Here is a 17,068-nt window from a genome sequence, read left to right as displayed (position 1 = left end):
GCAGCGGCAGTGGCAGCGGCAGCGGGAGCATCGGCCGCCGCCCACGGCGCAAGTGGGAGGTGTTCCCGGGCCGCAACCGCTTCTACTGCGGCGGCCGCCTCATGCTGGCCGGCCACGGCGGCATCTTCGCACTCACGCTGCTGCTCATCCTCACCACCACCGTCCTCTTCTTCGTCTTCGAGTGAGTTCGGCGGCGACCCCCGTCCCCGCCCCGTCAAGCCCCCATCCCCTCCGCTCCCTGCCGCGTACCCCATCTTCCCCACCCATGATGGGCACTCCAGCCCCTCTGGTCCCCTGCTGGGCATCCCGTCCTCTCCCATCTCCGGGACACTCCACCCTTCCCAGCACCTGCCAGGCACCCTCCCCTCCCTGCTTCTCCACGGCCTGCATCCTCCCTTGCCTCTCAGAATCTGCCCTCAGGCCTCTCCAATCTCCTCGCATATCTCTAAGCCGTCCTCCTTGGTCCCCTCTGCCGGTCCTCCCTTGCCTGTTTGGATACGCTATCTATGCTGGTCGCCTCCGCCACTCCCAGCCACCCCATCCTCTCTGGCCCCGCCCTGGCACCCCCATCCTTCCCTGGCACCCAGCCTTTGCCAGTCTCTGCCAGGGACACCACCCTCCCATGCCCCTCCGTGACCCCCATCCTCTCTACCCTCTTAGAATCTGCCCCCCAGGCCTCCCCTGCTCCTCGGATAGATCCCCTCACTCTTGCCTATCCCATGGACTGTCTTTTGCCCACTCCCCAGGTTCTTTCTGACCCCTTGAGGCATCTTTTTTTATAGCCCATCCAGACAAAACTTCTGAATTTCTTCCGTGTCCTTTGGCTATATAATCCCACCACAAAGTTCCAAACCATCTTCTCCGTTCCGTCTAGGGTCCCCCTAGGGTCCTCTCATCACCTCTGTACTCTCAGACCCGCCCCCCTTGCTATCTCCTCAGTCATTCTCACACTAGGCCCTCAGGCAGTCTTCTCTCAAACATCTTTGGGTCTGTCATGCCTCCCCTTCCCTTTCCAGCACTTTCCTTAGTTTCCCCAGAGCTTCCAGTCCCCCCATCAGCCTCCTCCTGTCCCCTCAGACATCTCCCAAGCTCCTGCCCCCCACCTCCTGACCTCTTGGCTTTTCTTCCCTTCTCAAAATTCCAGAGCATCCCCCTGGCCTGTTCCACAGCAGGAACAGCTGCAGTAATGCCTTCTTATTTTTCGAGAGCATCCAGAGTACTTTCGTGTGACAGGTCATGTTTGCCCCCATGGGTTTTTGACCTCTTCATATCCCTAGTGACCCAGGATTGGCCCACACTGTATCACCATTTTATTGATGGAGGAAGGGGTACCTGTCGCTTTACCAGGTCACATATTTGTATCGGAAGTTTTCCACTCTGCTCTTGGTCTCTGGCTTGAGCCACCTGCTGTGTGACTCCTTGCACACACCCACCCCGTGCTGCATGAGCTCCACCTTCCCCTCCTAGTTTCTCTCCATCCTTTGTGGTCTTACTTAATTATACAGTGTGGTGAAGAACTCTGTCTCTCCAGCCAACAGGCTTGGTTCAAATCCCAGCTCCACCGTACACTAACTGTGTGACTTCGGGGCAGTTGCTTCACCACAGAGCCTGTTTCCTCATCTATAACATGGGCTTTATAATAGTACCCACCCCCTTGGGTTGTCATGAGGGTGCCATGAAGTCACACACATAAGCTTTTAGTGGTAACGAGCACTTAATGCTGGCTGCTGCTATTACGTGTCTTCACCAAAAAACCCTTCCCAAGGGCCTGTGGCCATGATAAGGCTGCCACAAAGGCACAGCCCCGAGGTACCCTTTCCAGCTGCCGGGTCATGTAGCTGCAATCTTGGGTTTCCCTTGAAGCAAGGTGAGGACTTCTACAAATTGGCTTCTCCCTTTTGCCCTTCCTTTCTGAGTCACGGTAGATAAAAAGTTCCGGGATAATTTCACAAGCAGAGGCTCTGGGGTGCCCCCAGCCCCCAGCATGGCCCCTGGGCTGAGTTTCAGATCCCCCTCATTGAGCCAGCCTACGTGGGTGTTTTGAAAGTGCCTTTTCCAGTATCCCCCCAGCTCTCTCGGGTCCTCCCAGGCAGGCTGCAGCTGAGGCAGGAGGAAGTGATGCGTGCTGTGGTTGGCCCCTGTGACCCTGCACAGGGCGAGTCGGTCAGTTCAGAAGCAGGACCTTCTCTAGGCTGAGTGGATATATCTTCACTGGTGACGGATTTGTCCCCACAGAGGGAGGAAGCGAGGACTTCTGGGTTCAAGGAGAGCCTGTGAATCGTCTTGCCTCTGTGTCTGTCCTCCTCACCTGGGGTGGTGGAGTTGGTGGGAGGGTTTGGGTTCCAGCCAAGAGCTCACCTGGCTCTGAACTGGAGTGAAAGGTCAGTGGGAACCTGGCACTTAGGAATGCTGCTGCTGAGGGTGTGGCGGGTCAGAGGCCCTGACACCCTCCCGTTTCTCTGGGGGAAGATGAAGGTGGCTCTCTAGGGCCTTTCCTTCTTAGGATGGGTTTGCCCCATTCTTTGGTTTGGTGGATTATTGCCCAGGCCTCCCGGCTTCTGCCCTACTTCCCACCCCCAGACAGCAGCCAGAGTGCCCCTTTAATTCTAAGTCAGATCCGAGTCCTCCCTGGCTTTCAGGATAAGAGCCAGAGCCCTGATAATGGGCTTCCTCTCTGTCCCCATCTCCTCCCACTATCCCCTGTGCATTCCCCTCCAGGTACATTGGCCTCCTTGCACATACTTACCTCAGGGCCTTTGCACAGTTTGGAACACCCTTCCTTTTTTTTGAGGAAGTTTAGCCCTGAGCTAATTGCTGCCAATCCTCCTCTTTTTGCTGAGGAAGACTGGTCCTGAGCTAACATCCATGCCCATCTTCCTTTACTTTATATATGGGACACCTACCACAGCATGGCTTTTGCCAAGCGGTGCCATGTCTGCACCCGGGATCCGAACCATTGAACCCCAGACCGCCGAGAAGCAGAATGTGCGAACTTAACCGCTGTGCCACTGAGCCGGCCCCTGGAACACCCTTCCTTTAGATAGCCTCGTGGCTCACTCCCTCACTTTCTTCCGTCCTTCCCCGACCATGCCTATAACGTAGCAGATCACCCCACTCCCTACTGTCTCCTCTGCCCCGATTTACTGTTCTCTGAAGCACTTGTCACCATCTGACATCCTGTGCGTGTTCTTTTTGTTAGTTTCTTGCCTGTCTTTCTCCATGAGAGTAGGACTTTATTCTCCTCCCTGTGGTATTCTCAGTGCCTAGAACAGGGCCAGCTATGTGGTAGGTGCTCAATACAGTAAATATTTGTTGGAGAGCATTTGCTGGGACTCCAAAGACTCCACTCCTGTCACTGGCTGGCTGGGTGACCTTGGATCTGGCAGTGGGCCACAGGCCCCCTCTGTAAACTCCGGGGGCTAGGACTTGGTGTTTCTGTGGGCTCTGCAGGTCTCAGACTTCAAGTCATCCCATCCCCCTCGCACCCCTAGGCGCACCACTTGTTGCACATGAACTGGTTGAGTTGCCACGTGGGTGACATGGAGGACCTGGCTCTGTTTGAGGTTCGGACCCCGGGAGCACGGAGGTGTTTGGAGCAGAACGTGGCCTGCTTGGAGCCCTTGGCCTTGGCCAACTCTGCTCCTCAGAGGCCTCTCTGAAGGCTGGAGCCTTTGACGGTGGAGGCTCCAGAATCAGCAGGTTCACTTCCTGCTACTGTGCCAGCTCCTGGAACTTTGGCTGAATTGGGCCTCCCAGCAGCTGGTCATCTCCCGAATGGCAGTCCCTCACCCTGTCAGGTACCACTTGGGATGCCAGCCTTCAGGGGAAAATGGCAGTGGCTGGACCATGCTGTTTCCCCTGGGCCCCTTCATCTGGCTGACCGTATTCATTCTTTAGGTTTTAGCTCAGGCGTTATCTCCTTCAGCAAGCCTTTCCTGACTGTTCTGCCACTTTCCCCTTCCCCATTATAGCACACAAAGCCCTGGGTGGCAATTCTCTGTTTATATGTCTGCTCTCGCCACTAGACCGTAAGCCTCATTGAGGGAGCAGGGGACTCTTGTTTTATTCACTGCCATTATTCCTACTGCTTGTTGAAGGTATTGCCTGGCACGGAGAAGACCTCAGTAAATATTTGTGGAGTGAATGACTGGCTGAATGAATGAGTGAACACTGTTATGGATGGTTCATCTCAAGTGACAGTCTAATTCATTGGTAGTGGCTGCCTGAAGCTCTGTGTTAAGAAGGATTCTGAGGCTGCAGCTAAATGCAGGGGTTAAGAGAGCTGCGATCTATTGATCATATCTGCCGTGGGCTCAGGGGGTAAAGTACAAGGATCAGTTAGTGATGACCGCTCTAGGCATTGATAGGGGGAGTGGCTGCACTTAGCTAGGGGCTGTTCCTCTGCCTCAGGGGGAGGCTCCGTTCAAGCTTGTGGTGGTGTTTGCAGAGATGAGACCACCTGCCTAGTGCTGTAGTTCTGTGCCCCAGGGAGCCCTTGGGGTATCTGCTCATCTCTCTCTCCCTCTCTCTCTCTCTAGCTGTCCCTTCCTGGCCCGCCAGCTGACCCTCGCCATTCCCATCATCGCTGGCATCCTCTTCTTCTTCGTCATGAGCTGCCTGCTGCAGACGAGTTTCACCGACCCTGGGATCCTGCCCCGGGCCACCGTCTGTGAGGCAGCTGCCCTGGAGAAACAGATCGGTGAGGCTCCTACTCCAGCTGAAGCTGTGTCTCCCAGCTCCTTGATTGGAGAGGAGGCCTGATTTTCCCTTCCCACACTATGTTAGCAACTGGGGATATGAGAGTGAGCAGGGCAGGCTGGAGCTAATGCTAGAGTGGAGGAGACATATGACAAACAAGGGAGCAAATAAACAAGCAAGAAATGCCAGCAAGTGAAGGTCGTGATGGCGGCCAGCGTAGTACTGAGTGCTTTCCGGGAGCCAGGTGCTGTTTTCACCTCTCTATGTGCATGATCTTATTTATTCCCCAGTAATCCTGTGAGGTAGGGACTGTTGTTATCCTCCTTTTGCTGATTAATTAAACTGAGTCTCAGGGAGTTAAGTAATTGGTCCAAGATCACACAGGAAGTGGAAGAGCTGGGATGAGGCTCCAGGCAGTCTGACTAGAGCCCCTGCTCTTAAACCTTCATACACACTTATTCATTCACTCATCAGACATTTATTGAGCTCCTACTCTGTGCCAGGCACTTTTCTAGATGCTGACGATACAGAGTTGAACAGTCTGCCAATAATCCCTGCCCTCTTGGAGCTGACATTCCAGTGGGAGGAGAAAAACAGTAAACAAACAATGAAATATCTAGGATGTCAGACAGAAGAGGAGAGCAGGGAGGGAGGATGAGAGCTGGGGGAGGGTGTATGACTTCAAATAGGAGGGTCAGGGAAGGCCTCGAGAAGGAGGTGACATCTGAGCAAAGACCTGCAGAAATGAGAGGTTGAGTGTGTGGGTATCTGGGGGAAGAGTGTAATAGGTGTGGGGAGTGGGCTAGTTTAGCTTAGGTGGTCAGGGGAGGCCTCTTAGAGGAGGTGGCACTTGAGATGAGCCCTGAATGGTACGATGGAGCTAGTAATTGGTGGTCTGGAAACAGTAAAGGCAAAAGCCCCGAGTGGTAGACAAGCTGGTGTGTTTGAAGAATGGCAGGAAGGCCAGTGTGGCCAGAAAGAACCTGTGCCCCAAGGCACCCCAGGTGGCCCTTGATTCCTCCCAGACTGCTGTGTGGGTTCCCCTGGGTGACTGGGCACTGGGGCCAGGGCCTTAATCTCAGCTTGCTCCACCCAAGCTCCTTCCTGCTGAGAAGCCATGTGGGTATTTGCACACATCAGGGGTTTCCGGTCCGTGGTTGGCTGCTTCCCCTAACAGGGTGACTGTCAGACAGACTTTTAAATACCCACCTGGCCCTGAAGAGACCTAGTGCTGTAAATGTCAGAGCCCTGTAGCCTCCATCACGGAAAGTCATTCCACTCATTCTCTGGAGCAGCTCAGGAGGGTGGGCAGGAAGAAAGAGGATGTTCTCTTGCTCTGTCTGGTCTTTGTCTCAGGCCCATCCTCAGCCGCGCCCTCACTGCTGTCTTTCTCTGCCTGCATCCAGCTTCCTTCCCCCTCACACCCCTGGGCCACTTGCCACTTGGCCTTTCGGCTTCTGCTCCTTCAAAATCCCACGGTCTGACCTGGCCAGTCCACCTGGGAGCAGGAGAGGCTCAGCAGCAGCCCCATTTCTCCTCCCTCCAGGTTGAGGCTAATCGTGAGGCAGGATTGTTGTCCAGTTCAGCCTTGGCTCAGAGGTCTGGCTGCCTGGAATCCTCTGGCCTCTGTGAGCTGTTTGGGTAATATTGACAACAGTAATCCCCCATGTTTGGGGAGAGCTTGACCATGTGCTGAGTGCTTCCCATCCATTATCCCTACAAATACTTACAACAGCCTGGCTGTACCGATGCAGAAACTGAGGCAGCTGGTCACATGGCTGGGGAGTGGAGGCACGGAGACGGAGTGTGTACCTGTTTCCCAAACCCCTTGCTTTCTCTTCTGAGATGGCCACAGGGACACAGCCCTAGTCTTACGTGGCCACACCCCCTTCATCCTTATGTCTCAGCTCAAGTGTCCCGTGCTCTGGGAAGCCTTTGTGAGCCCAGTTGAGCCAGACTTTCCATGACATTCCCAGAGTGTCATGTCCTTCCGTCTTGGCCCTGTGCTGTAGGTAGTCTTACAGAATTATTGGGCAGGCCCAGTAGCCTTTCCTGGACCCTGAATGTCTTATTCACCTTGTCTGCCATGTGGAAGGCTCAGTGACTTTGGCTGAGTGGACGAGCCTCTGTGGAGGTCCTACTTACTGTCCCCAGGTGACTGGTTGAGAGACAGTTGAAACTTCTCCCAATTAGGCATTATGGGTTTGACTATCTGTGTGTTAATTCTATAGGCTGACTCCTGACTTCAGAGGGGTAGGGGAGATAGGAGGGTAGTGGGGTGGCGAGGCTGAGGCATGGGGTTCAAAAACGAATCTGATGTGAGCCCTGCCTTCTGGTGTTTTCCAAGCTAGCTTAGTCCAATGTGGATGGCCTGACTGGCTGCCACAGGTGAGGTCAGGCATTGGAAGAGGATCAGAGAAATCAGGAGCGTCTTCTGCCTGGAGGGTTTGGGGAGGCTTTATGAAGAGGTGCCTTGAGCTGCACCTTAAAGTTTGGGTGGTGTTCAAGCACAGGAAGTGTGAAGGGAGCCCTCCAGGCAGATGGAACAGAAGGAGGAGAGGACCAAGTGGGAAGGAAGGGGTACAGGCGTGGGACCCTGAGCAGGCCATATTGGCTGGAACACAAGGAATACTTCAGAGAATTTGGGAAATTCCTGTTGGAGGATGGGGTGGGGTCAGTCTTGTGGGGTCCTGAGTGTCAGGGTCGGACACTTCCCTTTGAGAACAGTTGGGAAGCCTGGAAAGTGGCATCTTTGGGGCCTTTGAGTTCTCAAACTTGAACAGGAGCCAAATTTGGGGGTGTGGCCAGTAGGTTTCTAGTCAGGGTGGAGCAGATTTTCTTGAAAAGGACAAAGGTCACGGAGACTTTTCCAGAAGGTTAGGGGCCAGCTCTGAGGTGAGTGGTGCTGTTCATATAAATGTGAACTGATTACCTGGCCCCAGGCCCTTGCAGACAGTGTGAGCTTCTCACTGTGGCCTCATAGGCCAGCAACTCCAGCCCAACAGGATCTGGCCCAGGGCTCCAACTGTGCAAGGACCGTCTGGGGGGCCGGGGGGTGACCAGCTCCTCCCAGTTTCCCCAGGACTGTCCCTGTTTTAGCACTGAAAGTCACGTGCCTTGTTGGGAAACCCCTCAGTTACAGGCAAACCAGGGCAGTTGGTCATCCTGGCCTGAGATCCTGACTTCTCAGCCAGGGAGCTATGCGACTGGATCCCCCTGCAGGGCCACACAGAGTCCAGGCGCCCTGGGCACCTGGAAAAGAGGTAGGAGGTGAGAATATTGTCCCCAGGAAGCTCTCAGTCTGATTGGAGAGAATGGAAACATCTGAATCCAAGTGACAGACACTCAGAGTTACAGCTCACAGGACACGCAAAGGCTGCCTCTGTCTCCACCACCACACAGCAGGTCACAGATCGCATCCTGTGTGTCTCCAGGATGTCTCCCCTCAGGTCCTTCTGAAGCCCATGCCCTGGGGCAGACCTGCTTTGTTTTCCACATGGATTGGCTCGGGACTCTGCTGACAACGCCCCGATGCCTGGCCTCTCCCTTCAATCCAAGTTGTCTCTCCTACACCCAGATTTGGCCCTGGCCCTCCCTGGCTCAGAATTTGGGTGACTTCCTAGTGCCCTCAGCAGCATTTCCTGAAGCTCGGCCACTGGAGTACAACCTTCGTGACTTGTCCCCTTTCTGCGTCTCACCTTGTACTTTCGTTCTTTAGTACTGTCCTTTAAATGGCTTGCTTTTAAATGCATTTCACAAGGAAAATTCATATCACTCCTGTAAGCAGAAAGTCACTTGCTCTGAACAGAAGATAATGGTAAAAACAAGAACATAACAATGTTACAGAATTCTTGGTGGTTACAGTTGCCTGTGGAAAGCACCCACTTTGAGGCCTGTGAGCATCACAGGTATTAGATATTAAAAGTCGAGACTTTTCCCCTTGATGGAGTCACAGGCTTGAAAGAGAATTGAAAATGGAGTAACTTTCTCATCATGCGATTCAGTGTTACTTAGTATCACAGCCAGGAAACAGATCATCTCTCACCTTCCTGAAAACTCACCCACTTAGGCACAACGGCCTGCAGGATCAAGGCAAACTCCAGCCCACCCCCGCCTCCCGCCACTCCGGGCTCCCACAGCCGCTTGGTGCAGATTAATGCCTCTGTGCCTTTGCTCCCTCGATCATCTCTGCTGCCATGCCCTCCTTCCCAGTGAGCCCATGATCTCGTTCTTTCTGATCCAGCTTAATTGCCATGTAGTCTTTTCTTGCTCTCTTGCATACTGCCTCCTGTCCCCACCCCACATATTCCCTGTGTTCTGTGGAATACCCTTAACTGGCTAGCTGTGGGTTAGACCTTTACATCTCTAATTCGCACCATCATCCTACAAGGTTGATATTATTATGACCCAGTGAGGAAACTGAGGCTCAGAGAAGTTGAGCAGCTTCCTCAAAGTCACAAGCTAACAAGTCGTCAGACCAGGTTTCAAAATGAGATCAGACTGGCCCCAGAGTCCCCACGCTTGACTCACAGTGCCTCTTACACTGACTGTAATTATCCACTTCTGCTCCCTGTGCCCTTAGGCTGAGCTCTTCCTATATCCCCAGGCCTATCACTGTGCCTGGATGTGGTAGGGGCTCCATAAACCCCAGGAATGAACAGAAATGTTCAGATGGGGATCACAGTGGCCCAGCACTCACAACCTGGGCACTGTGGCTGACCTTGCGCTGCCCTGGAAGCAGGGGAGACCGCAGCCCTGCAGCTGTTTCCTCCACAGCTGGGGACAAGCGAAGGGCAACTGTCGGGGCCTAGCAGGGCGGGTAGAGATTCCTGGCCTTCCCTCGCTAAAGCCTTCTCATAGCTCATGGTGAGCCCCAGCCATTCAGGCTCTGACCTTGGCACGCCTGCCTGCCCCTCGTGCGGCTGTGGTGGGGTGGAGAGACCATAGCATGCCCTTGGTCAGGAGGAAGGTGTGAGCGATTCATTGGCTTCTCACAGCCATTTGGTGAGGAGGAGCCTTCCCCTCATCACCACATCCCTGGGGGCTTTAGTTTCCCACCTGGAAGAGCAGGAGCGCCTCACTAAGTGGGGGAGCCTTTTTACTTCTTGGGGAAGAGCCTGAAGCAGAAAGAGCCCTGGAGTCGGTCTTAGATTCCCTGAGGGCAAGGATAACGTCTCTTATTATCCCTGTTAATTTCTTCCACAACTATTTTCTGAACTGGGTGGACGAAGCCAGCATACTTGGCTTATCTCTCTGTACCTGCCCCTTACTCTCCCCTCACCTGCCACCTCCATGCCTCGCACAATATCTTGACGTAGTAGATGCCAGTGTTTGAAAGAACAAACAAATGAATGAATGCCTTGGAAGACAAAGGTTCTAATTTCAGCCCCACCTTCTGCTCTTGGTGCAAAGTCGGCTTCCCCATCTGTAAAATGAGGGCACACAGCTCCTTGCCAGCCCAGAGCTTTTTTTTTTTGAGGAAGATCAGCCCTGAGCTAACTACAGCTAATCCTCCTCTTCTTGCTGAGGAAGACTGGCCCTGAGGTAACATCCATGCCCATCTTCCTCTACTTTATACTTGGGACGCCTACCACAGCATGGCTTGCCAAGCGGTGCCATGTCCGCACCTGGGATCCGAGCTGGTAAACCCTGGGCCACCAAAGCAGAACGTGCGAACTTAACTGCTGCGCCACCGGGCCAGCCCCCAGAGCATTTTTTGTGTACGAGTAAGACAGGGAATGTCAGTACCCTTTGAAAATTGTTTTCCTCTATTGAAACTTCAGAGGCTTGGGCCTTGTGGTCAGGAATGGCAAATAGACTTGCTCTGGGCACTAACAGGGTACCACTGGTAGTGGCTGCTGGGAGGAGTGGGTTCAGGAGGATTCTGAGGCTGAGTCCAGGATGTGACTGGTCAGCACTGGCCTGAGAATAAGCAGTAGGACAGCTGCTTGTTCTCCCTCGATGTGGGGTTCAGCCTCTGTGGTGGCATGCCCCAAAAAGCCTCCTCTGACCCAGCTGGTTTAGAGCCCTGTAGTTGGTGGCTTCATTCAGCATCTGGGCAGCACCCTTGCTCCAGGGTTACACTTTCTCCTCTGCTCTGTCTCCGCCTCTTGGCAGCCTAAGGAAGTTGTGTGCGCAAGGTGTCACTTCCTCATTCTCAGAGTTCAAGAGACGGGGGAGCCTGGCTGCTGGGGCCAGAACAAACTGGTAGGAGTTCCATCCCTGCCTTGGGGGAGAGGCCTGGGCGCCCCTATGCCCTGGGGAGGGCCTGTGGGAATCCAGCGAGGATTCCAGTAGCTTTTCTCTTTGTCCTGAAGAGAGTCTGTGGCTGCCCTTCACTCACAGATGGGTTGTGTTCTGAAGTTTCTTCATGAATCAGTTGTTTAGAATATAGTGTTTCATAGAAACAATAATAATAATAATGGCTAATGTTTATTAAGCTCTTTCCAGGTGCCAGATACTTTGCTAAACCCACTTGATGAATTCTCTCCTAATCTTCCTAACAGCACTAGGAGTTGGGTTCAATATGTCCTATTTTCTTTTTTTAGCAGATGAGGGCACAGAGAAGTTAAGCAACTTGACCCACATCACACAGCTAGTTAGTCATTGGGCCAAGACTCATACCCACAATATCTGTCTGGCTCCAAAGCCTGTGTCCAAGCCTGGGAGACCACAGTGGGCAGAGGCAGGGCAGGAGCTGGGACCTGGGGCCTGTGGGGCAGGATTAGGGGTTGGGTTCGGAGTAGCATCAACAGCTTTGTAAAGAGCTGGAGTGTGACAGCGTGAACTCTTGGTCAGCACTGAGGCTCCCATGAACCCAGCACCATGCTCAGGGCTGTCCTTGCAGCATATCCTTCAGCCCTCATCACAGCCCCGTGAGACTGGGACTCTCATCTCTGTTTTACGGATGAGGAAACTGAGGCTCAGAGAGGTGAAGGGACTTCCTTAAGTGGTGAGTGGGTAGCAAATCCAGGATTCAAACCCAGTGTTTTAGACTCCAGAGCCTGTGCCCTGTGAAAACAGCTACCAGGCAGTACCATGCCAGTTCCTGTACGTGTACTATTCCTGGTCCTGCCAACCCTTCAAGGGAGTTGTTGCTATTCGTCTGTTTTTATAGACGCAGCAGCAGGCTTACAGAGGTTAAGTACCTTTGTAAATGGAAGGGTCAGGATTTGAACTTAGGCCTGCCTGAGTCCACAGCACATTTTCTCTCCTCCTTGCCTGCTGCCCCATAGTTCCTAGGCCCAGGACTTCCTGTTTGTTCCACCATCCCTGCTCTCCAGGGGCATACAGTCTGGTTGGAGAGACAGTCTCCACACACACAGAAGTCCTGTCACTACTCAGCATGGAGCAGTGGGTGTGCTCAGGTGCTGTGTATGAGGCATGAGAGCCCCCGAGGCTGAAGTGGTCAGAGAAGCTGCTGGAGGCCAGACAGGGCTCAGTGAGTCCAGGTGAGCAGAGGGAAGGGAGGAGCCGGGCTTGGTGGGAGCAGGGGCAGGAAGCCCGAGGCTCCAGGGTCTCCTGGGGGAAGAGTCGGGGAGAAAAGCTGGGAATGGAGGTTGGGCCCAATTGTGGAGGGCCCTAATAGCAGGATAAGAAGTGTGTCCTTTCTCTTATTTTTTAGGGGAGGCCAGTAAAGGGTTTTGAGCTGAGAAGTGACTTGAAAGAGGTTATTGAGAGGAATGTGGCAGTGTGTGCAAGGGGGGTTGAAGGTAGAGGGGCTGGGAGCAGGAAGTCTTCTGGGGAAGCTGTTTGGTGACATGGGCCTGGCCTGGGTTAAGGTGTTGGGAGTAGAGAGTGAAGGGCTATGAAGGTAGAACCTGGCCAGGCAGGAATGAGGCAGAAGGAAAGGTCTGCAAGGAGACTCCAAACTGAGTTCCCCTGCCTCGCCACCACTCACTGGCTGTGTGACCTTGGGCAAATTCTCTAACCTCTCTGGGCCTGTTTCCTCATTTGTAAACTGAAGGGACTAGAACAGAGGCAGCCAGCAAAGGGACATTTATCAGGTATCTGCCATGTGCCAGGGGCTATGTTATATGCTCTTTGAAGTTCTTCCCAGCTCTTAGATTGTGCCATCGGCAGACCTAAGGAACCAGGCAGGGATAAATAACACTCATTATGACACTTTAAAATTTACAAAAATAGGAGCCAGCCCCATGGCCGAGTGGTTAAGTTCCCGTGCTCTGCTTCGTTGGCCCAGGGTCTCGCCCGTTCGAATCCTGGGCGTGGACGTGGCACCGCTCATCAAGCCATGCTGAGGCAGCATCCCACATGCCACAACTAGAAGGAGTCACAACTAAAAATACACAACTATGTATCGGGGGACTTTGGGAGAAAAAGGAAAAATAAAATCTCTAAAAAAAAAAAAAATTTACAAAAATACCTCAAGCCCAAGCTTTAGAAACTTGGGTTCACATCCTGTTTCTGCCACTTACTAGCTGTGTGACCTTGGGCAAGTCACTTAACCTCACTGAAAAGTCTCCTTAACTGTAACCTAGAGATGATAGTGACAACCTTACCTCCTGGGATGTTGTCACGATTGAAGGAGATAATGGATGCAAGGTGCTCAGTAAAGAGCAGGCACTCAGGAAAGTGTTCTCTTTCCCTCGCCTCCTCCCTTCTCTCTCAGTAATTCTACAAGCTAATACTAACAGTGCACACTGCTTAGGCATTTACTTTGTGCCACTAAACATATATGAACCCATTTAACCCTCATAACAACTCTGTGAGGTGGGTACCATTACTATCCCCATTTCAGTGATCCGGGAAACAGGCAGAGAGAGGTTAAAGGATTTGCCCTATCACACATACCATGGTATCAGGAGAAACCCAGCTAGTGAGAGGTGGGAGCCAGGATTCGTGCCCTATTCCACCTGTTATTCCTGTTTTACAGATGAGAAAACTGAGGATCAGAGAAGTTCATTTGGCTTCAACCTCATGCACAGCCAGTCAGTGGCAAAACCAGGTTTCAGAGTGTGTCCCCTGCCCTTGCCCATGCTGCTGGTTTTAAGGAAGAGATGCTCAGATGCTTGGTTGCATTGTAAACGCACTGTGGTTGAGGTGGTGGTGAAACAGCCTAGCCAAAGTCTGTGTGGTAGCTGAGGATGTGAGTCTGTCTGTTTCACTGATGCCTGCCAAGCACCTAGAATAGTGCCTGGCACATGGCAGGCGCTCATTAAATAATCTTTGGAGGCAAGTGGCCAGACTGGAGATATTATCTGGGGAGTTGATCCAGTGGAAGTGATGGCTGGGAGATAGCTGAGGGCTGGGATCACAGGCAGCCCTGTGTGACCCTCAGAATTCTGTCCAGGAAGGAGCCACTGCTCTGGGGACTTTGGTCCTCTGTGGCCTGGGCTATCAAGAGGCTCAGTGGGTAGAATTGTGGGCTTTGCATATGGCAGACCTGCGTTCAGGCCCCTGCTCTGCCTGTAAACCAGCTGCATGACCTTGGACAAGTTACTAAACCCTCTTTTTTTTTTTCTTTTTCTTAGATTTTTACTGAAGTATAATAATAGGCTTACCAAAACTGTACAAATCATAAGTATTCTGTTCGTTGAGTGTTCACAAGCTGAACACACACATGTAATCAGCACCCAGATCAAGAAACAATATACAAATGGTGGCCCAGAAGCCTTCCCTTGTTCCCCTTTCTGATCCCTGTCACCCTTCCCCAGGTAACCACACTCCTGACACCATAGATTACTTTCACCTGTTTTTGAACACTTTGTGTCCTTACATGTGTGTTTTCTTCACTTTACACAGTGTGTCTGAGATTCATTCATATTGCTGTGTGCAGTTGAAGATTGTTTGTTCTCATTGCAGTATAGAATTTTTTTTTTTTTTGGAGGAAGGTTAGCCCTGAGCCAACTGCTGCCAATCCTCTTTTTGCTGAGGAAGACTGGCCCTGAGCTAACATCCATGCCCATCTTCCTCTACTTTATATATGGGACACCTACCGCAGCATGGCTTTTGCCAAGCGGTGCCATGTCCAAACCGGTGAACCCCGGGCTGCCGAAGTGGAATGGATGCACTTAACTGCTGCGCCACCGAGCCGGCCCCGCTGTATAGAATTTCATTGTGTGAATATCCTGCATTTTTAAAAGCCATTCTATTGATGGGCTTTTGGGTAGTTCCAGATTTGGGCTATTGTGAGAATTGTTGCTGCAAACACTCTTGTGCCTGTGTTTTGGTGCACCTCAAATCACACACCTTTCTCTTGGGGAGACACTGGGAGTGGGTTGCCGGGGAGGTGTATGCTGGGCTGGGTTTTCCAAAGTGACCACATGAGATTTCTAGTTGCTTTACGTTTTTTCCAAAGCTTGATTTTTAAAAATTTTTTTCATTTTAGATCTTCTGGTACTTGTGTAGTGGTAGCACATTGTGGTTTTAATTTGTATTTTCTTGATGACCTTTTCGTGTATTTATTAGCTGTTGGGACAGCTTCTTTTATGAAATGCTGGTTTGAATCTTCTGTCCACATTTGAATTCAGCTGTCTGACTTTTTCTTACTGACTTATAGGAATTCTTTTTTTTAAAAGATTGGCACCTGAGCTAACAACTGTTGCCAATCTTTTTGGTTTTTTCCTGCTTTTTCTCCCCAAGTCCCCCCAGTACATAGTTGTGTATTTTAGTTGTGGGTCCTTCTAGTTGTGGCATGTGGGACGCTGCCTCAGCATGGCCTGATGAGCGGTGCTATGTCTGCGCCCAGGATCCCACCTGCCGAAACTCTGGGCCGCTGAAGCAGAGTGCGTGAACTTAACCACTCGGCCATGGGGCCAGCCCCAGGAATTCTTTATATGTTCTGGGTCCAAATCCTTTGTCTTTTGTCAGATAAACATATTATAAATGTCTTCTCCTACTCTGAAGGTCACCTTTTTTAAAAAAACAATTTTAGGGGCCAGCCTGGTGGTGCAGCCGTTAAGTTCCCACATTCTGCTTCGGCGGCCCAGGGTTCACCAGTTCGGATCCCAGGTGTGGACATGGGACCGCTTGGCATGCCATGCTGTGGTAGGCGTCCCATGTATAAAGTAGAGGAAGATGGGCACAGATGTTAGCTCAGGGCCAGTCTTCCTCAGCAAAAAGAAGAGGATTGATGGCAGATGTTAGCTCAGGGTTAATCTTCCTCAAAAAAAAGAAAAATTTTATTGAGGTCACATTGGTTTGCAACATTGTATAAATTTAATTAATTAATTAATTTAAAGATTGGCACCTGAGCTAACATCTGTTGCCAGCCTTTTTTTCTTCTTCTCCCCAAAGCCCCCCAGTACATAGTTATATATTCTACTTGTAGGTCCTCCTCATTGTGCTATGTGGGACACCACCTCAGCATGGCTTAATGAGTGGTGCTAGGTCCATGCCCAGGATCCGAACTGGTGAAGCCTGGGGCCACTGAAGCAGAGCACGTGAACTTAACCATTCAGCCACAGGGCCAGCCCCGCATTGTGTAAATTTTAGGTGTACATTTCAGTTTCTGTATAGACTGCATCATGTTCACTACCAAAAGTCTAGGTTCCAGGCATCACTGTACACGTGTGCCCCTTTACCCCTTTTACCCTTCCCCACCCCTTTTCCCCTCTGGTAACCACCAGTCTGTTCTCCTTATCTCTGTGTTTGTTTATCTTCCACATATGAGTGAAATCACACTGTATTTGTCCTTGTTTGTTTTGTTTTGTTTTTTTCACTAAGGAAGACTCACCTTGAGCTAACATCTATTGCCAATCTTCCTCTTTCTTTGCTTGAGGAAGATTAGCCCTGAGCTAACGTCTGTGCCAGTCTTCCTCTTTTTTTTGCTTGAGGAAGATTAGCCCTGAGCTGACGCCTGTGCCGATCCTCCTCTACTTTGTATGTGGGATGCCACTACAGCATGGCTGATGAGTGGAGTAGTTCTGCACCTGGGATCTGAACCCACGAACCCGAGCTGGCCAAAGCAGAGCACGCAGAACTTTAACCACTCAGCACGGGCCTGGCCCCCGTATTTGTCTTTAAGGTCACCTTTTTATTCTTTTATGATATCTTTAGATGAACAGAAGTTCTTAATTTTGGTACAATGCAGGTTATCAAATCGCTCTCTTATGATCAGCCCGTTTGTGTCTTGTTTAAGAAGTCTGCTCCAGAGTTGTGAAGTCGTTCTCCTATTTTTTTTTTTATCTAAAACTTTTTCATTTAGAGTTTTAATCCATCTGAAATTGAATTTGTGATTGGTGGGAGGCAGGGTGCAGATACATTTGTGCATCCAGTGGACCCAGCACTGTTTATGGGGAGAAGACCCTCTTCTTTCACTGCATCGCAGTGTTGCACTTGCCTTAAACCACATGATCATAGATGTACTGGATGTGTTTGTGAATTCTCTTCTCTGTTCCATTGGTCAGCG

General features: G+C 51.5%; 1 protein-coding gene across 1 annotated transcript in view; it reads left to right on the top strand.

The window, feature by feature from the left end:
- The window catches only part of ZDHHC18 (zinc finger DHHC-type palmitoyltransferase 18), a 29,092-nt gene that overhangs the window by 1,753 nt on the left and 10,271 nt on the right, over positions 1-17,068 (top strand). The window contains exons 2-3 of the mRNA XM_046660893.1: positions 5-181; positions 4,539-4,699. Of these exons, the coding sequence (XP_046516849.1) occupies positions 5-181; positions 4,539-4,699 (338 nt within the window). The remainder of the gene's footprint in view (positions 1-4; positions 182-4,538; positions 4,700-17,068) is intronic.

The sequence above is a fragment of the Equus quagga genome, chromosome 5 (assembly GCF_021613505.1).
Source record: "Equus quagga isolate Etosha38 chromosome 5, UCLA_HA_Equagga_1.0, whole genome shotgun sequence".
Taxonomy (NCBI): Eukaryota; Metazoa; Chordata; class Mammalia; order Perissodactyla; family Equidae; genus Equus; species Equus quagga.
This window is presented reverse-complemented; position numbering and strand designations above follow the sequence as displayed.